The following is a 25,382-nucleotide window of genomic DNA, read 5'->3' on the forward strand; positions in this document are numbered from 1 at the left end:
GTCAGGTTAATTGGTGTTCGAGTCATGCGACTTATATCATTTATAGGTAATATTTTTGTCTTTGTTTTTTCATAGTGCGGAAATCTTCCATGCTACGACAACTTTCTCGAGACTCTCCAAGATGAAGCCACTGTGTTCCTGAATGAGCATCCTTGTCGTCATCTACTAGTATTGCGTCAACAATTCAAGGCTTATCATTTGCGTATCTATCCAGTTGTTTCATCAAAATCCGACCTTGAACGACTGAATACTGGAGGTCAGATTGAAGTTCTTGGATGTGTTGACAATGGTAGGAAAGCAAATTAACATTTTCTGTTGAAATTGTCAATAATTTATATGGTCAATGGTTGATGACTGTAAAACTACAACATTTGAATTGCTTGCCGATGACGCTATGAAAATTGTATATGAAGACCTGAGCGCAAGAAGACCCTAAGTCCACTTGGCCCCTCAACATGTATACACTAAAGTTGCGTATAGTTTGGTAATGTTTTATACATGTTCAGGGGCAAAAACAATTCTTTCACAACCTTTCATGATGTTTTCACCCGGGAACATGTATTAAACATTATAAAACCCTAAGAAACTATACGCAACTTTAGTGTAGATATGTTGAGGGGCCAAGTGAACTTACAGTCTTCTTGCGCTTAGGTCTTCATATATACTTTATTATACGAATCCCCAGATTGTGATTATTCTCTTGGCGTGGCTAGTGGTGGCATTACAAACATCGAAATGCATTCTTCGAGTTCCTTTGATACATTGCACATAGCAGACTCTGCTCGATTGAGGCTTATAGCTGATCTCGGAAGCCCAGGATCGGGATGGATCCCGGACACCAATGATTCTGATCCATGGCTTCAAGCGAATCTAGCTGATTTGTATATCATACGGAGTATTGTAACGCAGGGATGTGGTAATCAGATGTCTTGGGTTAAGGAGTTTTGTCTTAGTTACTCTGATGAGCAGGAAATTGACGTGTGGTATGCTGGAGTGTCAAAGGATGACTGTAAGGTACAATCATGGATATTCGGATGTTGTGTTAATCACCTCCCCAAGACTCGGGACGTAAAAGGGACATGTACACACACACACACACACACACACACACACACACCCACCCCACACCCCCCCCACTCCCACACACCCCCACACACAACTGCCGATAATATAACAACAACTGTGCAAGCACCCTGGCTCCCGCAACCTGTGTATTCGCGTGTACTCATGCTCGTCGGCGAATAAAGGGATCGCATAAACTGTAAACCTGATGACGTCAGTTTCATGCCTTGCATTTCTGGGAGATGATAAGCACAACCTCTCAATTGTGTTGAAACTGAATGCTTCAAAACGTTTTTAAATGAACAGTTTTGATCATTTGTCATTTGGTGTGGTCGTCTTCATATGTGAATATTTACTCAGTAAATATTCTCAACAAACATTTACTCAGTAAATATTCTCATTAAGACGACTACACGAAGAAATGACTCACAGAGCATGAATGAACTGTACAGAAACCACTATTTTTACAAGGAAATTGGTGGTGAATTCCTCAACCTTGAATTCACATGCAGTTTGTTTGCATTTGGTACAATTAATACAAAATAGAAAAGCTATATACTAGACAGTCACCTTGATAGCGCTAGGTATCTGATAAAACCTGTTTTACAATCGTAATAACAGTGTGACAATAATTCAGAGTATGAATTGTCTATAAAGTGGTTTCATATGACATGACCGGTTCCCTAGGAAGAATTTTTTTAAATCTATATAATGTAGATCAAAATCTATTTTCGAAATAAGCTCCATAATGTTGAGCAACCAATTGTTGTGGTTTTAAATAGGTTGTCGAATCTCGTGTTTTAACTCTTGCCAAGCAAAGAAATAGGGTACATTTACTAAAACCTAGTTGTTACTGTTGACATTTAAAACAATTGAAAATCAAAATCTCAGTTGGTAGTACACACATCGAAAGATTTACGTTTGGTGATAAAAGATAGTGACATGTAAAGATTTTCTTACTCAGACACATTTGTGATGCGATCAAGCAAAATCAGTCGGAAGTCGGAAATATTGATTTTGAGATGGCCAAACAAAGCAAATATTTCCTTTTGTTTCCTCTTGTTTTGGAAACTCTTTGATTGCTCATATCTTTGGAACTGGTTGTTCAATTTCAATGGGGCTTTCTGCAAAATGCAGCTTTACAAATGAATTTTACTATTCTATAAGAAACTGAAAATTTAATATTTCCCAGTTCCGACTGATTTTGCTTGATCGCATCACATTTAGCAAACACATGCTCGGTTCTAAACTTTTGTATTACATAACAATAGGTTTTGCAAGGAATTTTGTAATTCGTACTGATTAGTTCAGGATTAGACTGGGCCCATTGATGTGCTAATTGCTTGCGTGAATCATCTCAATTGTGAAACACGAATATATTTCCTTTTATTAAATTCGAAATTTGATTGACAGCTCACTGTAATGGACTCGGATTTGATAACCTTTTTTTGGTAAACGGAATAAATTTTAAAATGTTTTTTTATTTAATGATGCAAATGGCCACAGACTTGGGCCGAGCCACAGTGTTTGACGCATTCAATTTCTTAGTATGCATGATGGCAGCAATAAACAAAATAAAACTATTTGTGAACACTGCAGATTAACACTCAAGTATAACACTGGTTACAGGTATTCACCGGAAACAAGGACAGTGAAAGCCTAATACGTATTGACCTTTCACCCGAGATTGAAGCAACCGCTATCAGGATACATCCAAAGAAAAGTTTCGTCCAACCATGCTTACGAATAGAGATTATTGGCTGTGCAGCAGGTAAGTAAACCTTACCTTCTGTCATGTTAATGACCCAAACAAGTGTCCGTCAGGAGGACAAGCCCAACGCACTGAATGGTCTATTGTTCTATTGTGTCCGATTTGAGCGCTGACATATTGGAAAATGTTGCCAATCAATATTCATGAGAGTGTACATTCAACGTCCAATTTTCGAAATTGGGTGACTTGTGCTTTGCAGGTGTAAAATACATCTGACTGGGCGTTTTAAATACGTAACGCATAAAGGCATTGCCATCATCGAATGGCTGCCTATAGTGCTGTTAGTGTTAGGCCTATGTGTGTGTGTGTGTGGGGGGGGGGGGGGCTGTGTTTAGTTTCTATAATAATTATTATAAAAGACCTACATTTATTTGTCATTCATTTCTTTTCCTTTCTCTGTACTTGCTAAAGTATCACTCCCTCTTCTTATCTCCCTTTACTTCTCCATCCCCTCTTACGTTTTGTCCCTCTCATTCCTATCATTTTCCTTACCTTTCTATTTATTTACGTCTATTTATTTATTTCTCTTTATTTCTTCCTCTTTCTCTCTTCCTCCAGTCCCCTCTCATTCTTCATATCCCTCCTCCACCCTCATCCCTCCCAAGACCTCTCACAGAAGAGCTGCCCCTTCAGTACGCCACTGATTATGATATTCCCTTCTTAAAATAAAATAAAATAAAATCTCAATTTGTAAAACAACTTTTATATAGGCCTATACCGGTATACTTATTATATGTTACATGTATACGTAGCTCCCGGGACGTAGCTATTTAATACCATTATTGTACTATTGACATGCAGACACATCGCAGCCTTGATGCGTAATCATTCAGCAAGTGCATTCAATTTATTTAAATGAAGCACCTAATGTCAGTGGGGTGACAACGAAATATGCATTAGCGGCTAATGTGTGCCTTTTGTGCTTACGGCTACTCAATCACACCCTTGGGTTTATGTATAACAATAGGTACTTTTCGTTCCATTACGCGCTTTCACGCGACTTTCATTTGATCACTTATTGACAGTAGCCTGCTAGGTAAAGCGTTAATACACTGTCGGGACAGCTTACTGATTTAATGGCGGAAGCCCTTTGTCCCAAACAAAAGGTACCTTTCGATGAATAGCTTGTCAGATTTCAAATCGGCACAAGGTTTCAATGCGTTACGTACTCTATTTCCTCTCCATCTTATAATAGCTCCATGGACAAGCCAACCAAGGAGTTCCTACGATCGGATCTTCTAAAATGATGTTTTATGCATGAACAGATCCATGTTTTTGAAAGGCTCTCCTTATTCGATCCGCCCCTAGTTTTATGCAGCGTTTTCACTTCAGAGCCACTTCTGTGCTATCAGGCTTTCCATTATATTTTTGCGGGAAACAAGTTTAAAACAGTCATGATACGAGGGTTCCAAAATTGCCTAATGTTGAAGGAAAACAATTAACCAAACCAAGGTGTACAATTAAACTGTTCAACATATAAACAAAATCCCGGCCGGTGCATAACCTAACTGAAAGAAAAATGAAATGTACCGGCATGGGATTTGAACCCACACATTTTCGGTTTCTGGTCGGACGACATATTCCGCTGATAAACGGTGGTTAAAATTGGTAACTAATGTAGGCATTCTGATTATACAACACATCACCGGATGTTACGTATGTGCTCGAGTAAATGTTAATCATTTACTGATCACTCCTCTCTAGCGTCCTTATCATCTGGCCGTCTACTTCATCTAGTAGCGATTCGTAAACAAGTCAGTATGATAAGTGTAATTGTAATGTCACTGATGACGATACAAAGTGGGGTGTGTGCGCAACTAGAATCTGTCAGACCATGTATCGTCATGTAATGTCGATGTCCAGGTACTATAATCGAGTATTCATTATCTTTTTTTAAACATAAATAGGTGTTAAAAGATGCGAGGTAGATCATTTGGCGTCCTGCGATTTTCAAAGAGTATGTACCGACCAAACGGGTCTTATAGCGTCTCTTGGTCATCCAGGAAAATATCCTCAGCGAAGCTCATGCACGTGGAACATCATCACCGATCAAGGCTCGTACATATACCTGTCATTCATCAACTTCGATATTCCATCTTTGGGAGAATGTGATTCAACATCAGTAATTGTTTACAATGGCGACACGGAAAATGAGGAATCCGAAATAGATCATTTTTGTAATGATCGAAGACCTCCTGATACAATATTGAGTGACTACAATCACATATTGGTGGTTTTGCAGTCGGGAGCAGAAGATGCGGGCAGTGGTTTTATTGCTAATTACGCCCAACACCGTGTCAATAGTACCATAGCACCAGGAGGTAAGAGGTCTTTTGTTGAGCGAAGTTATCAATGTCTACGTAGTAAAATCAAAAATCGGTGATTAGTTGTTTGGTTATCAAAAACTTCCTTCACCCAGTGGAATTTGGGGAGCTGCACAGATAATTGGTGGATCTTGCAATCTAATTGCGTATAGGTTTGCGCTGCAACCGGCAGCGGCCTAGTTGATGCGATCTGATTGTGATGATTCACCATTGCAGCGAAATTACAGCGCTTTGAATCCTCTGGAAAAAGACGCTGTATTTTTTTCATTATGTTTTTTTAAAGACACAATCATGCCCAGATTAGGTTTCAGTCCTTATAAACACAGATTAGAGTCTGTTGACACGTAGACTTCTCCGTAGTCCACTTTCCGATCGTGCATAATAGCTATATTATATTTAGCGCATGAAGCTTTATATTCTCTACTTTTTCCTTACAGATCGTTGTCAGGAAGGTTGGTCGTACTTCAAGGGTAGCTGCTACGTAGTAGTTGACAATGCGAACACTCTTAGTTGGTTCAATGCTGAGGAAATGTGTCAAGAAGAAGGCGCACATCTTGTCAGCATCCGAGATGAGCAAGACATGGACTTTGTTCATTCATTGATTATAAACAGTCTTCAAGATCATGTCACTCCACCACTGAATATATTCATAGGTTAGTTTGATTTACATTTTGACTACCCTTAAAGTTTTGGTCCGATACGTACAACATTGACATACATAATTTATCTAGGGACTGGTAACCCATTTAAGCAAGGGAGGAGCGACCGTTTGGACACTTGACTCCATTATTATGTTTTGATGAATCCAAGTGTGTGAAAATATTGGATCCAAAACATAATAATGATAAAATTGGCTGATTTACGCCCAATATTTATTGGTCTCGCTATGAGTTTTAAATTATTTTTGTAAAAGTTCGACCAATATAATGGGCTCAATCGATCAATTTTATATCAAAATTGGGTCATATACCCTTCCTTGTATCAGTCTCATCGTTGTGGAGTGATTACACCAATATTATAAGTAATCAAGAAAGAGTACATTAGCATTTGTGGGAATTGGTGTCAGACATCTGATAAAATGAACAAACGTCCAAGAGGTATTTGGAATATATGATAGTGGCAATAAACCAAATTACTAGCAAATTATCTCCAAGAAATGTAAAAGTTAGTGTGATCATGCATCGGTAAACATCAACAGGTACGGACAATCTAATGACGCTGTACAGTTTGCGTTAAAACCACCATTAGTTTAAGAGAAAACACTTTATTTTGTGGAATCTTATTATTTCGCTATAGGTCTAAAGTTAAATCAGGAAGAATGGAGCCAAAGATGGACAGACGGACGACCAATGAGTTACACCGATTGGCATACACCCATCGAGTAAGTGCCACATTGTTTCTTCTTGCGGGTGTAGGAAAATGTGTGGGGGGTGTGTGTGTGTGGGGGGGTGGGGGTGTCAGGGTGGGGTGATATTGGTTTGGTTGTAATCTTACTCATAATTATAATTCGTTTTTCCCTCACAACATTCCATTGTCTTTCTTTTAAAAGTGATGAAGGATGGACCGAGCGTCAGCCAGATGGCGGCATACTAGAGTTATGTGTACGAATTGTAATGAGGAATTTTCACTCCACAAATCATTGGCATGATATACCGTGTGTATCTAGAAATGAAGCAGGGCAGTATATTTGCATGAAGCAACTGACAGGTATATACTTCTAAACAGATGTGGAAATGTAGATACAGAAACACGGCAGAGTCGATGGCGATGTGAAAAAATTATAAGTTGGACCGGTTCAAGCGTATGGTTTAGTTTTGTTTTGTAATATTTAATTTCATTAAATATGTATGCTTGTAGCTTGCGCAAGATCTTATTAACTCTTTTGCACTCAGAACATTCGTCATTCGCTGGCTATTGTTATACAAGACTCACTCAGTCATTTATTTTTAATTAGGCACTGCACCGATCGAATTCGGTATTGAAATAGGCGAACTTGTGAGCACATAATTCGGGGCTATATATCGTAGTTTTGTCAGAATTTCGGTTTACATTGCACAATATCAACGCGTGAATATACCCACGGATGGATGAGTTTGCATTGTCTGCGAGTTACAATTTGTAAATCAAAAAATTGAAACGATCCATCGTACATAGGTTTTGATATATGTTGTGATCTGACACCCCTTGATTTCATACATAAAATTCTATGGCGAAGGGTAATAAAAGGAAAACGAATACAGCAGAAATGAATATATAAATCCCCAACTTAATTAAATTAAAGAGGAAGCTCCGCCAGAACAGTTCTTCTGGGTTTAACCAAACCTGCCTGGTTATCAAATTAATCAGTGACAAGGTTAGCTCTGAATTTGATCGGTGCCAATTGATGTTTTAATGTTATTGCATCAATGAGCACCTGTCAAATTCAGTGATAAACTTGTCACTGATTAATTTGATAACCAGGCAGGTTTGGTTCACCCAGAAGAACTACTCTGGCGGAGCTTCCTCTTCAAAGCTAAGTTTGTACGATCAGCTAATTGTAATATTCGTAATAAATACCAACCTTTACAATAGATATTTATTATTTTTTTTTTGGGTACTTTTCTTCTTTAGATGTAATTTCTAACAGAGCGTTTGGAAATCTTTCACGCGAAGGTATGTGTTTTATATCATCAATGATCATTGATCATGATGATATTAAGCCAGATTATTGTACTTGCAAAGAATAATTACATTCTTTGGGAGTTGCGTCTTGGGGCTGCGTGGTCCAAACACGGGTCACGTTTGGCCATTTATGTTGCGTGCCCTCCCCCGGGCTGATGAAGGGTGATGCCCAAAACGTAATGGGGAAATAATGTACATACATATAGTGAATTTCTACGCATTTCTAAAAAATATGATTTAAAGGGGGTACTACACCCCTGTGGTAAATTTGTGACTATTTTGCATTTTTCTCAAAAAATAATAACACACTGGTAACAAAAGTTACGTATATTATTGGGGCAAGGAATCCAATTACTACACTGAAATTTCAGTGACCCAAGACAAGCGGTTAAGTATATATGATAGGAAATGAGGTACATCCTACGGTACCTTATTTCTTATCATAAATAACGAACCGCTTGTCTTGGGTCACTGAAATTAAAGTGTAGTAATTGGATTCCTTGCCCCCATATTATATATAACTTTTGCTACCAGTGTGCTATTAGTTATTGAGAAAAATGCAAAAATAGACACAAATTTATCGAGGGGTCTAGTACCCCCTTAAGCTGAAAGTCAAAGCACAATTCTTCCATAATTTAAATAGGTTCATGCCCGGATAATTTGATAAAGTGCACAAACGGAGAATGTAGGCATCGAACACTCGCCTGTGATACGCGGTCAGTGTGTTTGCCGGAAGAAGAGTGCGAAGGTAGGAATGTTACTTTACCCTTATCATTGATGATTTATGAAGAGTAATGATGAAGTGTTTTCATTTCTTGCATCGATGAGTGCACGTTACAACAGAATTCGAAGCACATACATAGAACTATATCAGTGCTGTCTGTGATGGCCCAATGGAACAACTGTGAATTGAACTGAAACATCTATACACACGGTTGTTTGATGCCATGTAAAACATGTGTTATTTTAAAGTAAAGTTGAACAATGATGGCGCTATTTATCATAAATCTTATTTGCATCTTGACACAGGATAGGATAGACACTTGTATAATGGTATTATAACGTCAGAAAAGGACTAAAATATGGAAAGGAAATGTTGAAAAAAACTTGTTATCATGTATATCATAATATATGTTAAATAGCGCCCTCAATTTGCACACATATGTAGTGTATAGAATAAAAATATGTCCAGGTCCAGAATTGAACATTATAATGTTTTGTTAGAAAAATGACTAAATGATCACATCAAGCAACCGTGTACAAACAACAATTGAACCAAATAATGAGCAGTCAGAGCAAAAGTATTCCAAAGTAGACAGTAGTATTAGGCACATTTTGATTTTACAAAAAAATTTACGCGTTTTTCTATTGTCGGCGCTTTTTCGTGCCTCAATCAATATAAGGTGTGTCATCTTATCATAATGATTTGCAACATAAAGCACGATGCTTTCTGTAGACAAGTTCTTAATTAGTTTTATTTTCCCCTAATAATTAGCCAAGGAAGCGATGACATACTTGTCAACAATCTTACAAGGCCAATGTCGACAACAGGAATATCAGTGTGCTAGGAGTGGAGAATGTATCTCTGTCTCATTCCTCTGTGATTTCAAGAAACATTGTGCTGATGGATCTGATGAAGAAGAATGTGGTAATTATTCCTAATATCCTCAGATGCAAATAGTCAGATATAAGTATATATAGGCACGCACAAACGCACCCCAGTTATGTTATGGCTTTTGAGTTATGTACTGTAGGCTACTATCTGGATAAGAGTTATAGTGGTCTGGTAAGGAAACCTTTTTTTATAAACTCCTCAACAAAAGTTTGGACAGTTTTTTCAAGCATCTATATTTCAAATTATTTGTAACATGTTGATATTGTGTTGCATATCAATGGATAGCTACTTTATTCCCCTTTCATATGACGCCACATTTGAAACAATCACCTTTTTCACGGCTGAGTACACGTCTTCTGAATGTAGTGGGGTTTCAAACTGGCCAAATTGACCATTATTCGGTGTTCAAACAACGCTAGTCGTTCACCTCAATAACGGGTGGAAAAAACATCGGCTTACGCAGTCACAACAGACAGGCCGGCACCTCCTCCTCATGCTGCTTACCAGTCTGGCCACGCGTTGCTTTGGGATGGCATTTCATTCTTCAACCAGGATTCAATATTGTTGCTTGTTGCATTGGCTACTTTGGCACGCACAGCACGACCAAGCTGGTCCCAAAAGTATTTTAATCCGGTTGAGGTCTGGGGTGATGGCAGACCATTTGATGCTCTACTCCCATATTCTGCAGATAGTCGTTGTCTACCCTGGTACTGTGGGGGGGTGTCATTTTGGATGATTGCATTCAAGTCCTAGATTATGAAGATATGGGATTCAGCTTGCTGCACAGAATAATGGTCAATATGGCACATTCTGTTAGATGTGTACAGTCGTGAAAAAGGTCAATGTTTTAAAACTTGCGTGATTTTAAAGGGAAATAATCGATATGCACACGATATGAACATGTCATAAATAATCTGAAAAATAGATGCTGGAAAAAAACTTTCCAAACTTTTGTTGAGGAGTTTATATTCAAAGTATAATCACACAGTGGCGTAGCGTCGTAAGGGCAGGGGAGAGGAGCGTCTCCATCGATCTAAAAAATCCCATAAGAAAATTGCCAAAAAAAACCCCGGCTTGTGGCCCCCTCCCAATCAGACCCGGTGCCACCAATCATGGTCGGTGCCCCACCCACCCCCATGATGATCCACGATATGCAAACACTTAAACGTGTATACAGAGCTACAGAAACATTTATACATACCTAGCCCAGACGTTCACACTACATCCTATTCCATTTTATCACACATCCACAAACGACCTCACACCCACCGACACCCCCACACACACCCATAAACGAATGATAACGTAGGTTTGCCACTTCTTGTAAACATCTCAAGAAAGTAATATATTTATTCAAAAACGGGCAAATTGTATTACATATCTGTAAAATACGTTGAAAGCAGAATTTATTTCTGCATATTTTGTTACCTCATTTGTAGCAATTGAAAAACTAAAATATTGAATTCACAGCGTACATTTAAATCAATGTAACCCAAGATTTGAAAGTTGATATGGAAGGAAATATGTGTAATTTATGTCTAATGTATGAGTATTTTTGTATTCTTGTAAGTGCAAGTTTCAAATCTGGACCTCACAACATTAAATTGACCGGTGTTTTATTGTTTTCTGGGCTATCGAATCAAATGAGGTGTCAAAATGCGCAGAAATAAATTCTGCTTCCAACGCATTTTACAGATTTGTAATACAATAGCCCGTTTTTGAATAATGGCCAAATACGTTTTTTGAGATGTTTATATAAATGAATAACGTAGGTTTATCCCTTTCCCTTTTAGATTACCCATCATGCACCGGGGATGAGTTTCAATGTGCTAATGGTCAATGTATCAGTGCTTCATCTAGGTGTGATTTAATCGTCGATTGCTTATCGGGATCTGATGAAGACATGTGTAGTAAGTTGAAATAGTGAAGTATTACTTCGTGAATATATGCATCTGAATAGTGTAACAGAATTATAAGGAGATTTGGATTGGTGTGAAAGCAAAAATAAGAAAACACAACAACAATAGACAAGTATATATTTTGCACATGAAACATAATAAATGACCATGTTTAAAACAAACGGGGTTTTCGCTTTCAAGCCTACTTTCAAGCATCTGTTTCAAAACAGAAACAGAGTTCAGTATCAAGTAATTTTCACTTAACGATAAGTTTTCCATTGACACTTTCTAGCGGATTCCTCTGTGGGATTTCAATGTTACGATGGTAGATGGTTGCCAGCGCATGCTCAATGCGACGGTCAACGTGACTGTGCTGGGAAAAACTGGGAAGATGAAACTGCGGAATGTGGTGAGTTTTAAGTCGAAGTACACAGAAGTACAGCTTTGGAAAACAAGTTATACGACTGAACTATATTACACAGAGATAAACTCAGAACGTTGCGGCTTACATTGACTGTCATTCAAAGTAGAAACGAGCTATACGTTACATGGCTGTCTTACCGATTGACGTGATATTGGATATGGGTTAACATACGCTACATTCTTGAAGGATAATGTCAGCTGCAACATTCGAAGATTTGAAGCTTATCTCTGCACTACTGGCGACTACAGCTAGATTGAGGTTTTCCACAATACTTTTGAAAATAAGTCGAAAAATATTTTACGAAATGTAAAAATGTATGTATAGCCCTATTTGTTTTTCACATGTGGATCAATTTATAGTGTCACACATCATTGTGTTTAGTCACAATAGTTAATCGTGTAAGAAAAGAGGCCATTTTAAAAGTTGCACCTGAGTCCATAGCAGTCAAGTTTTTTAACAAACACATGAACAGGCCTGGCCTACTGTATTGTTTGAGAGCTGATTCATATGGACTCAGATGCAACTTTCAATACTGTTTAAAATGTTTACGTAATGAACCACTGTCTGAACGCAATGACGTGTGACGCTATCATTTGGTCCATAAGTGTAAGCCAAATAAGGCTACACATATTACCCTTTTACCCGTTAGCATTTCGTCAAATATTGTTTGATTTATTTTAAAAAGTATTTAGAGGGACGTTAATCAACTTATATGTTGTGAACCCTATAAGATGGAATATATGAAAGTTGTGGTGAGTTACTGAAATTATCATGGATAACGCGATACCACGAATCTCTGTATGTAAGCAGGAACAGTGAGGCACAATGAAAAGTTTTACAAGCATAATATGTGACCCGGCAGCACAAACGAGCCGTAAATTCCCTAAATTGTATTCTGAGTTATGGTGTAAAATGTATACGAAGGTCGTATTCATCACTCACTTAAGCTGGCGCGACATCTGTCTTATTTTGATAGTCACAACACCAATCAATAATCCTATTATTGAAGTGGATAATAAGCTTCTACCTTAGATGGCTATAGAACTTTTAATAGCTCTGGTCTTTGTTCGCTTTCGCTAAATCCTTTTCAAGTGGTGGGTTACCAGGCATTGTATTTTGTATAGGTATGCATAACCAACAATTAACAATGAGAGAACCTCGTTGACCTGGGGATGATTTGAAATGACCGCCAATTATGACTGTTTGATATTTATTGCCAGCAATGTGGAAAAAGAGACACACATAGAAACGAAAAAAGCTATAATTTTGTTGAAGGAGCAAAGTTTAACTAACCATAACTCCGCTTCTGGATATCGTTTGAAGTCAAATGATATACCATTTTAAGTTTATGATGTTTATTTTTAAACACGAAATAAAACAAAATTGACCGGGGAGGAATTTACGGCTCATTCGCCGTGGACGGTCACATATATAAGCAAATAAGATCCCAAGTAATTATGCCGCTAATGTATCAATGTTGTTGCTATTCAGGTATTTACCAATTTAACTTTACTTGCGGAGCTGGATTAATGACGTGCAACAATGGCGCATGTGTAGAAGAAACACAACGTTGTCTTTATGGTAAAGACAAATACGGATTCCCTCTAGGATGTCGAGATGCCACACATTTGCAAGATTGCGGTAAGTATGCAGACATCATTTGATAAGTGAAGCATGGTTAACATTTCCCCCTTTCCTTTTAAAAACCATAAGAACATTAAACTAAACCAAACTAAACTAAACTATATTATCTTTTTAATTTTTCCTTGAAATGTTCTTTGTTTTGTAGATATTTATTGTCCAAGTGGAACATTGCGTTGTCCTGGCTCTTACTGTATACCAATCGAAAACCGTTGTGATGACGTAATCGATTGTCCAAATGGAGAGGACGAAGCTGGTTGTGGTACTTGCAATAAAATGGTCTTATCTTTCACGAGTCAGTGACGTCAGGGCAATTTATTTTTCATTTTGTATAAGTAAAATACATGCGTTGCTTATGTTATTTAAAATACATTCCTATAATCACAGACAAAACGTTAGCGCTCAAACATAAAACGGTTGCCAACGCTGTATAGTCACTGATTTAAAAAGATAAACGAAGGAGTATTTATCATACCTTTCAAAAACGTATGACCGTGACTGATATTATTAACTCAATGAATATTATCCAGTATATGATAATTAAGTAAAAATACATTTTATGCTTAAATAATTTACTTTGGGTGCATGGAAAATTGTATAAGAAAAGTTCGTCGTAATGCAGACGATTTGGTATATACATCACGAAGATGCATTGTATACACAATACGCAGATGGGTTCGTTTATTTGCTAAGCAGATGATTTAGCTTATTCATTGAGCTGATGATTTTAGTTTATTCATTGCGCAGATGATTTAGATTATTCATTACGCAGATGATTTTGTTTATTCGTATTTTCATTTATTCATTACATAGATAATTTGGTTTCTGTACTACGTAGATGATTCTGTATAAGCATTACTATCATTACGCAATTGATTTTGTTTATTCAATACGTAGATTATTGCCATTTCATTACGCAGATGATTTCTTTTTTCATTACGCAGATGATATCCTATGTCCTGGATACTACAGATGCCAAGGCTATAGAAAATGCCTGGAACTATCGCAACTATGTGATGACGTCAAGCAATGCCCGGATGGTGATGATGAACTATTCTGTGGTAGCTATCAGTAGATATAAGGCAACTGTAAAAGCTGGCGGTAAAACAGGCAGCGTGGAGAATGATAAACAAAATGAGGGAACATAAACAAACATAGCCTAGCAACGAACCTTTAATAGCATTGTCAATAATAAACAGAACGAAATCATTTAAAAAACAAATCGAGATAAGGAAGAAATAGTCTTTTTAAAATTTTATTACGAATCTTTAGTTTTATTACTATATTAAGCTGTGGACGTAGAGCCTTGTTTTATTAAAAAGAAAGAAATATTTTATCTAATACCCCCCCCCCACCCCACCCCACCCCACCCCCCCACACATATGGAATCAATTCTTGGTGTCCTTCTTCGTTTGGAACGACTTTGCTGTGTTGATGTTACAAACAACATAAATATCTTTTCTAGGCGTAATGAGACTTGATGAGTTTGATAATAGACTAAAGAACTTTATCCAAAGATCTAAATCTATACTTTTTTGTTAAAATCATCTCAGATGTGTCTTGTCCTCCCGGATGTAGCTGCAGTGGATTGACCTTAATCTGCATTGGTACAACATGGAATCAAGATGCGGCTAAACTGATCCCAGATTCGATGAGGCAAATGTATGTATAGAAGGGATATTAAAGTTGGTAATTTCAGTCGATGATAAGCGCACCGTACAACTACAAAGGGTAACTTCACCTGATTTGTCACACGTAAATGTTGTTGCCTCAAAGGTTGAAGATTAAAAAACCTTCTATTAAAATTCATGTCACAGTTAGTGGAGAATTTTGGTACCTTTAAAATCATTAAACACCAACATTCTGGGGCATTAGCCATAGATGTATTCAATTGTATTTGTTATTGCAATGTTGGCACCCAAGTCTACAATACTTGTTCTGATTTTAAGAACCGTTGTATATGTAAGTGTAAAGACCACAGCTGCATATGAAAAGAATTGTATGATTTTCTAACCTACAGAACATTGGTCGGTGTAGCCGCCATGGACACTGTTAGTGGCGATGAAGAACAAACCATTGGCTCACGTCTTTTCTTGGAGTTGTCGTCAATGAAGTTCCTGATTACTCTGTAATTGATAGCTAAATATTTTAATGACACTTATGTAGTTCGTACACGTGTTGGCGTGCGTTGGTGTGTGTTGCGAGGATATCTGTGTGTCTGTTTTAACCTTGATATTGGGAGATGGGGTAAAACTATAACAACTACGACGTTATTCAAGAATGTTAAATGAGCCAATTTGAATATACGTAAGATCCATATTATAATTATACAACATTGACTAATGTAATGTCATTATGTTTTGTTTCCTATACAGCAATATATCTGAAAACTTCATCGCTCAAATTGACAAAGACACTTTCGATGGTACCATTAATCTCCGTATATTGTAAGAATAATGGCATTCCTAGAATATTATAAAGAAAAGACCTTTTTTACCTAGAAATATTAATTTGACTACGTTTGTTGTTAGACTTGTTTGGTACAATTTGTGAATAGTTTCTTCGAACGCGTTATGATCCCTGTAGGACACTTAAAAACGTATCGTATCATCGTATGTTTAATGTAATTAACCAAATATTTAACCAACTACAACAAGGAGAAACTAAATTTATCACCATGATCACCGTTATATCTGTTTTGGTTGCGAGATTAAATATATTACAAAGGTCATTTAGATGCCATTTCAATTAAAAAGCTTATATCCTTCTAATTCAACATGTAGGCACAGCATAGCAATTCCAATCACCTACAGTATTCAACGTGAGGGTAATATTATGAACAGAAAAAGCATTTTCAAATCCAACTGATGACATAACGACCGAAAACGAACATACATAGAGCCTATCTTGCAGGTTTTTCTTAATAATATTATAGAACTACATTTTGTATCTACAGATATTTGGCGCATAACTTGGTTTCTTCAATTACAAACGGGACATTTATACACTTGTCTCGCCTGCGATATCTGTAAGTACGATTACATGCATTTAAGTATTTGATTATTCTTAGGAATTCAATGGTAATAGTATGTTGTCTTCGCCTTCTTAGTACATCATCAACATCATCATCATCACAAATAAGAAATCTCAATTTAGTTATATAAAGTAACGTAATAATAACCTTTATTTACGTAATTATGTTTCTTTTTTAGTGATCTGTCTGCCAATCCATTAACATATATCGAACCAGGTGCATTCCTGAACCTCAACAGTTTGAATTATTTGTAAGTGTAAAAGAGTATGTACCCATTTTGTAGCATAATAAAGCACTCTTTTATTAAGATTAAGGATAATTACAAAAATGTGTTATTGATAAGAAATATAGATATCTTTAAAGAAGTGTTTTTCTCTTCTGATATAGTTCCACCTTTTTTTTTTTTCATGTGGCAGAAATATGCAAGATACCAAATTACGAGACACAACTGAGAACACATTCTCTCCTCTGGTTGCCCTTTCCATTTTGTGAGTCTATACGAGCATTTTTGTATTGAAATATTTTATCTTGGGAAATTAGTCTTACTTTCATCATGATCAACATCATCATCATAATCGTCATCAGTATGATCGTCATCATCCGCCATCATTGTCATCAACATTATCGTCGTCGTCAACAACATCATCGTCATCGCTATTGTCGACGTCGTCATCATCATCAAGAGCACATGTTATCAACTGTTGCTATTCAAGTCGATAATAAATGCCATTGTAGTCATCGTTATTATCTTCAATAGCATCACCATCATCATTATCATCATCATCATCATCATCATCATCATCATCATCTTCGTCGTCGATTTATAACTGGCGCATTATATAATATTGCTATTCAGTGTAGCCTATTGACAATGATGTTTGTTTGGAGAATTAAAATACACCTAAATACTTTACACTAAACTATAGTTGTTTTTCACTTTCAGCTATTCTGACAACTACTTATATTGCTGTCTGATAAAAAACCTAGAATCCATCACCGAGTGTCTCCCAGAACCTGACCAGTTTTCATCGTGTGCGGACCTAATGCGAAATGATGTCTTACGTGTTTTTATGTGGATTTTAGGGACAAGTGCCTTGTTTGGTAACACCTTTGTCTTTTATGAACGCGTGCGTTCAAGTGGTCAATCTCGTTTAAGGGATATAGCTCGTGTTCAGAATTTCATGGTAGGCAATTTGGCCGTAGCTGATGGCATTATGGGAATTTATATGCTGATTATTGCATCAGCAGATGTAAATTATCGCGATAGATATGCGTATCATGCGGAAGAATGGCAAAAAGCGCTGTTTGTAAGATAGCAGGTATTCTGTCCTTCTTATCAAGTGAAGCATCTGTGTTCTTTATGACGGCCATAAGTGTCGATAGATTCGCGGCGGTCGTGTTTCCTCATAGTAAATTCAAGATCAACAGCAAATCAGCCAAATACACTGCAGCTGTAATTTGGATATTATCTTTCATCATTAGTGTTGTCCCCCTGATGCTCACAGGCGTACAAGATTCATTCTATGGTAGATCTAGTGTTTGTCTTGCGTTGCCTCTGACTTCATCACGGCCTCTTGGATGGGAGTATTCAGTGGCAATTTTTCTTGGCATAAACTTTGTCGCTTTTACTGTTATATTACTGAGCTATGTCTTTATATATTTTACGATGAAATTGACGTCCATGCGAGCAGGAGTTGCCAGCAAAAATCGTTCTCAAGAATATCAGTTGGCAATTAGAATGTCTTTACTGGTGTTTTCAGATATGTGTTGCTGGATGCCAATCATAATCTTGGGTTTCATTTCCCTTACGGGATCTGCTGAGATCCCAGCAACTAGCTATGCTTGGATAGCAGTTTTTGTCTTGCCTTTAAATTCCTCCCTCAATCCTTATCTGTATACCATATTTACAAAACAAAGCGCTGTGAAGAGTAAAATAAGCAAGTCGTTGTTCTCATCAAAGTCCGTGGATTTAAGCGACGAGTCGATGGCTAACAACAACAGAGGTTTTGAAAAGGAGTCAGATGTCAATGATGCCCCAAGGAAAAGTAATAAAGGTATGTGTTCTACTAGGTGTAACAAATACCAGGCGACTTCGTCACAAATTATAAACAGTAATTACAGCATTAGAATAAACAATATAAAAAATGAGATTTAAATATTGCACTAACATAAACAACACACAAGGGAACAATATTACATTCAGATAATTGAAATTAAAAACATTAACAAATGTGTTGGATTATTGTTCAAACTACGTGTGGGTATAATGGGTACAGAGCAAGCCTGGGCGGCAAGGAAAATAAATAAAGTTACCTATTAAGAAGATGAACAAAACCGGACACATGACTATTGCTGAACAATTTGAAACATTATTTAAAATTTATTTAATTTGACAAATTCGGCTAAAATACATCAAAAAGCAAAGTAAAATTACATAATGCATACAAACGGAAACAAAAGTAAAGTAGACCCAATGGGCTAGCCTGGAAGAGTTTTGTTCGGCATCTGCTCCTAGCCAACATATGAAAAGAGACATGCAGCAGCCGACAAGCGCACCCTCCCGATATGGATTTACACATATTAGATGGAAAAATGCACGGTGACTTCTACCAGTCAGGCATGTGAATTACTCTCTTAGCACACAAGGACCGAACCAACTATGCAACACTCTACGCCCACCCACCAATCCAACACGGGCCATGAAAACGGATAATGTAGGTAACCGAGCAGAAAATCGAAACAGCAAAACATGCTTACCATGAAGGTACAAAAGCTGGTGTAGGAGCTTATGGTGGTATTGTTGCAGTTTGCTTGCCAGTTACGAAACTCGACTCAGCATGCCCCTCTGACAGCCTTTGTTATTAATTGCACGCAGGCTTGTTAAACCGAACAAATATAAAAGGCGCGAAGGTTTTTGTAAGGTATGCTGAATCGGGCTAACCGTAACCTTAACATTTTAAACCTTAATGTTAAACCCAAATGTTGAGCACAAACAGCATAATATTGTATGGTTTATATTATATTGAATATGCCGCAATTTTATAATGATACTTACGCAATATCATCCATTGTTTTTTTCATTTACTGCACCTTTAGCCATGAAGGACGACTTGGAAAACGAAATGTGTTTACTACTTCAAGATCTTCTTAGTAATAACATCATGTCTTTTTACCCAAACTGCGCTACGATGGATTGTTTCAATTCACTTGCCGATATACGATCGCAATTGATCTTAACGGATTTGGTGACCATTGAGAAAGATTTGGAGAAAGCCTTCACGTTCCTTTCTGATCATAAGCTGGTGTACTCAGGAGATATTACAGAGGACCGAATCTTTGTTAGAAGGGTAGGTTAAAGAATACAAATGGAATAAAGTACAAAACAAAGGCAAATATGGGAAATCAAAATCATTATATCTCCTTTGCATTGAAAAATTTACTTTTAACAAATTGACTACAAACGAGCGCTGTTATGACGAAAGGCTCCCCCTTTAGAACATTGGCTCAAATAATTTCCGCCCAAGTTACCAGCCCGAAGCACCAAAAAATACCAGAAATTGTCTAACATTATCTTTGTCTTGTTTATGTTTTAATTGTATTGTGGTGTATGATCTAGCCGTAGAGATTGCAGTCCAAGTAGGGCGTGAACATTTATGTTAATATAATATTAATTCGACCGTCGAAATGTTCGCACTACCAGACACTTTCTTGTCTTATGTTTTGTTTGATTTTTCCAAATAGGGATCGAAAGGATCGCGAGCCTACTTAGTGCTACCTGACTTACATACCTCGTCCAATGCTAACGATTCATACTATAAATCCAAAATAACGGAGCTTCAAAAAATACTTGGGACGTCAGAGAAACAGCCGGACATTGACGAATCTAAGATGTAATTCTTGTTTACGTTGTGTGCTTACAGAATCGTGTGTTTACATATACAATTGTAGAAATTATTGGTCGAAGCAGCCAAAAAAAAAATCGGTTTTTTATTATAGAAATCAATATATTATTGAAAAATAACACTTTGATGTTTTGCAAAAGTTCTTTCTACAAATCATATACTTTGAAAACTTGCTTGATTTATTGTTGTTAATGAGTTATGTACGTTTTACAAAAGTGTTGTTGTTTTAGCCCTCTTTACAACATAACTCAAGAACCACAGGACCTACAAAAGTATATCTGTGATGAATTAAAGTTTTAACTTCAACACTACACTATTTTTCGCTCACCTGGAACGTTTTCACTAGTCCGACTAGCGTCTTCAGCAGATGGTGATGCTGTGTTGATATCTTGTCTACAATCGGGATATCTCTCACTGATGACGTCATATGATTGACAGAATGACGTCATAGGATGTTACGATGTAGCGCCGCCCCCCCCCTGGGCATCAGCAAGTTGTCCCAAATAGGATCTATTTCTAGTCCTTGGTCACGATTTAGTCTCGGTTTTTGAGTCCTTATTTGGATAGCTTCAAGAATTCTCCGAGAGAACTCTTTTTGATCCAGTTCGAGCACCTTAACGTTTTCCCAATCAATCTGGTGGCCTTTAGATCTCACAACATGTTCTCTGACCGCTGATTTAGAGCTGCCGGCAGTAGACTTGTGTTCACTAAGCCTTTTCTCAAGTTTCCTGGCAGACTCGCCGATATAACTCGCGTCACAATCAGCACAGTCAATTTGATGCACAATCCCAGATTGTTTTACAGGTTCTGTCTTGTCTTTTGGGGCTACAAGTGCACTCCTCAGTGTATTTTGAGGTTTGAAGGTGGTTGAAACTCCCGCAGTCCTGAACGCTCTGCGTAGCTTCTCAGAAAGACCTTCTATGTCACGGTTCTGAGAAGAACTGTCTTTTTCTTTGGGCTGACCACGAAAGAAAGTCCAGTCTTGGTAACCGCAGTTCTTTAGCGCGTTCTTCACATGAGCAATCTCCTCTGCTTTATCTACCGGGTCTGTGACGACGGTTTCCGCACGGTGGAGTAGCGTTCTAACAACACTGAGCTTGTGCTCCAGTGGATGATGAGAGGAAAAGTTCAAATATTGCTCTGTGTGAGTAGGTTTTCTATAAACCTTGACTTTAAGAGTTCCGTCCGGCTGGCGACACACCAAAGTGTCAAGGAAAGGAAGTTTACCGTCTTCCTCTTCCTCCCGCGTAAATTTGATGTTAGGATCAATGTTATTGATATGATCGGTAAATTCCTCGATATGCACAGTTTTTATGACCACGAAAGTATCATCCACATATCTCTTCCAAACACGCGGCGGGTGGGGGGCAGATGTTAGTGCCTGGCTTTCAAAATATTCCATGTAGGCGTCAGCGGAAAGCGGACTGCACGAACTTCCCATGGCACATCCATAGCGCTGAAGATAAAAAGTCTCATGAAACACACAATACGAAGTGTCAAGACAAAAGCTTAGACAGTCAAGCACTTGGTCAGGCTCAAGATTTTCAGCCTCACTTTTCCTCCAGCTGGTATCACTCCTTAAAAGTTCACCGACGACTTCAAGTGTCTTGTCAACAGGGATGGAAGTGAAAAGCGCTGACACATCAAATGAAACAAGGGATTCGTCCGATTCCAACTTCAAATCGCGAATATTTTCCACAAACGATTGAGTATTGGTGATATGGTGATCAGTGTTGCCAATGAGAGGAGAGATGATCCCCGACACAAACCGCGCAAGTTCGTAAGTAACCGATCCGATGCTAGAAATGATCGGTCTGAGTGGGGCACCGGCTTTATGGATTTTAATTAAACCATAACATTTTGGTACGTCACACACGGTAGGATACAACTTCCAATAAGTTCTAGATTCAATGGCACCTTTCTCCTTGAGATCTTTAAATAATTTGATGAGTTTGGTTTGATATTTCTGTGTATTTCTACATCGTAACATCCTATGGCGTCATTCTGTCAATCATATGACGTCATCAGTGAGAGATATCCCGATTGTAGACAAGATATCAACACAGCATCACCATCTGCTGAAGACGCTAGTCGGACTAGTGAAAACGTTCCAGGTGAGCGAAAAATAGTGTAGTGTTGAAGTTAAAACTTTAATTCATTTTATCTACCACTACGTATGAATATCCACTCGTATATATCTGTGATATTTGATTTCTTCTGCACACTCGCTATGAAATGATCAATGCAATTTTTGCCAAAGCTCACTACCATTCGCAAGATGCTGTGAATTACCAAATCGCAACAGTATAAAATATTCGCTAGCCTTAAATGGACGTATTATTACTCCAAAGTGAATTGCAAAAGCTTGCAAATACCAAAACATTAACTTAGGACGTAAACGGAACAGCTGGACATTGATGAATCTAACATGATTCTTGTATATGTTTCATAGCTTACAACAACAGAACTCATTATCGTGTGTGTTTACTCTTTATTTGTGCCTTGATAGGTGGGTCTATGGGTTGAAATACGAACGAGTAAATAAATCTACACTGATCATTCTACACTGACGATTTTCATTGCCGTCCTAGATGCAAACGTTCCCTTGTTTAAAAACAAAAACAATATGGCTTTGGTACAAATCACTCAACGTACTCCACATAATGGCATATAGAGGCGTATGATAATAAATTAAGGTTCATTTCAAGAGGATCCAATGTTGCACTTGGAAGCAGCACGCTTTTCAGTAATCATCAAAACAGATGGGTTCATTTTGACACAGCTAGTATACCTAGATTGTTGTATGCTAAACCGTGTGCACGAAGCAGAGTTCATGAAAATTTAATATGAAAAAAAAAGTTTCTTCTGGCAATGTTGGGGCTAAACCGTTTTTACATAAGAAGACGATGTATCAATAATATTGCTCACTTGTTCAGCCACATTTGAATTACGGGCTGCTTTTAGAGGGAATGCCAAGAAGAATATTTGAATACAATTTCTTTTTGTCTCAAAAATGGGCCTTTAAACATATTTTGAACATAAACTGTTTTTCTGTCGGTAAATAATAGTTCCTGAAAACATAAAAAATTCTGAATTTCCCAATGTGTAATAATGTATCGTAATATAAATGTTTTGTAATTTCGATGATATTTGTCTGAAAAGTTCCTATCTGTTACCATGTGGTACATCATCTGCTCAGTGTTGTAGTCAAGACTTCTATGTCCGAGACCAAGACCGAGACCTGCTCATCCGAGACCTAGACCAAACCTTCCGAGACCAAGACCACCCCTTCCGAGACCGAGACCTCAAAGTTCCGAGACCAACACCAAGACCGAGACCTTGGTTTAATCACAGTGGCGGCGGAAGCATTAATATTTAGGGGGCCCGGGACGAGCATCTTTTTTCCCGGTTTTACTGGCACTTTTTTGTCAATGTGAATTTCAGACTAACCTTTTGAACTTGGTCCCATTTGTAAAAGTACTGATTTAAACTTTATCATAAAACATTTCCAGAAGTGTTATGTTTTTTGCAGATGCGATATTAATTTGTAAGCTTTCTGGAACGACCAGAAAGGTTATTATCTTGTTCTTGCATGGTAAGCCAATATCCCATATGAGAAAGGTTTTTAACACAAGTCAACACATACATAAATGACAGCCAGTGAAAAAATTTCACTGGCTGTCATTTATGTATGTGTTGACTTGTGTTAAAAACCTTTCTCTTATTTAATTGACCATATAGATTAAATTTTATTTCTCCAATATCCTATATGTTTAGTTTTATAATATTAATTTGATGATTAATGATTGAATTAAACGAATAAGTAGGCTTGTAAGTTTCAAAAAGTGAGCCGAGGTAGGTTTTTTAAAACTTGCTGCTTTCTTTACGTTGTCAACGTTTTCTTTGGTATATTTCCTTTCTTTTTATGAATGTAGCCAAGCAGCTCGAAGCTTGGAAAGTCATCAGGTTACGAAGTGCTCCATAAAACGAATAAAACGATGTTTGAAGTTATGCTATTCTTGATTATGACAATAAATAATTAAATAAACTTTATCCGCAGTCGTTTATTTTTCAAACTTTCTTGTCACAACTACCGCGTGACTGTAATGGTAATGGGCGTACAGATGATCAGTACATATTTTAATATACTTTAATTATTCAAGGCAAGAGTCTACGGAAGCGTCTAAATGCCCCGACTTGGCAAGATAATTATGTTTTAATGTTTGTAGTTCTGTGTAGCCCTGCTGGGCAATCCAGTTGGATATCCAAATTTCGCGGTTTGTGGTTCTTTTAGCCCTGCGGGGCAATCTAGATGGATATCCCTATTAAGCGGCGGTTGTCGGCGATCTTTCGCGGTTTGTGGTTTTAATTTTCCTCATCAAGCCCTGCCCTCTATCGGGAGTTAATTTATAGTTTAAACTTGTTGGATATCCATATTTCGTGGTTTGTGGTTCTTTGTAGACCTGAGGGGTAATCTAGTTGGATATCCATATTGAGCGGCAGTTGTTGGCGATCTTTCGCGGATTGTGGTTTTAATTTGTTGAATATCCATATTTCCGGTTTGTGGTTCTTTATATCCTGCGGGCAATCTAGTTGGATATCCAAATTTCGCGGTTTGACGTTCTTTGTAGCCCTGCGGAGCAGTCTTGTTGCATATCAATATTGTGCGGCAGTTGTTGGCGGTATTTTGCGGTTTGTGGTTTTAATTTGTAGGATATCCATTTTCGTGGTTTGTGGTTATTTGTAATTGTAGGCCGGAGGGGCAATCTAGTTGGATATCCAAATTTCGCGGTTTGTCAGGCTCTTTGTAGCGCTGCGGGGCAATATAGTTGGATATCCCTATTGAGTGGAGATTGTTGACGGTCTTTCGCGTTTGTGGTTTTAATTTTGCCTTTAATTTTCGGCCACCCCTCCTCCACACCCCCGGGATGCTATAACTTAAGCAATTATTTTCCATATATTAAATTCTACGATGTCATGAATTGAAATGGCAGCCATGTTGGAGGACAGTTCTTGGATAGCTTAAGATGACAGAGGGATGGTCTCTAGA

The 25,382-nt window shown here is 37.6% G+C and overlaps 1 protein-coding gene across 1 annotated transcript; it reads left to right on the forward strand.

Annotated features, from left to right (window-relative positions):
- Nucleotides 1-1,003: 1,003 nt before the first annotated feature.
- LOC140163654 (uncharacterized) lies at nucleotides 1,004-18,478 on the forward strand. The gene is made up of 21 exons (XM_072186969.1): nucleotides 1,004-1,009; nucleotides 2,692-2,833; nucleotides 4,741-5,154; nucleotides 5,595-5,810; nucleotides 6,454-6,538; nucleotides 6,707-6,864; nucleotides 7,768-7,809; nucleotides 8,462-8,566; nucleotides 9,314-9,466; nucleotides 11,227-11,343; nucleotides 11,624-11,740; nucleotides 13,247-13,396; nucleotides 13,545-13,658; nucleotides 14,341-14,457; nucleotides 14,950-15,058; nucleotides 15,417-15,524; nucleotides 15,772-15,843; nucleotides 16,353-16,424; nucleotides 16,609-16,680; nucleotides 16,847-16,918; nucleotides 17,374-18,478. Exons 1-21 carry the CDS (start codon nucleotides 1,004-1,006, stop codon nucleotides 17,744-17,746), a joined length of 2,814 nt encoding a protein of 937 aa, XP_072043070.1. The 3' UTR covers nucleotides 17,747-18,478.
- Nucleotides 18,479-25,382: the final 6,904 nt, after the last annotated feature.

The sequence above is a fragment of the Amphiura filiformis genome, chromosome 11 (assembly GCF_039555335.1).
Source record: "Amphiura filiformis chromosome 11, Afil_fr2py, whole genome shotgun sequence".
In the NCBI taxonomy this organism is placed as follows: Eukaryota; Metazoa; Echinodermata; class Ophiuroidea; order Amphilepidida; family Amphiuridae; genus Amphiura; species Amphiura filiformis.

Coding starts and splice junctions, on each gene's coding strand:
- LOC140163654 (XM_072186969.1), top strand. Junction 13,397..13,544: donor CACACATTTGCAAGATTGCG/GTAAGTATGCAG, acceptor TTTGTTTTGTAG/ATATTTATTGTCCAAGTGGA. Junction 16,425..16,608: donor TTGTCTCGCCTGCGATATCT/GTAAGTACGATT, acceptor TTTCTTTTTTAG/TGATCTGTCTGCCAATCCAT.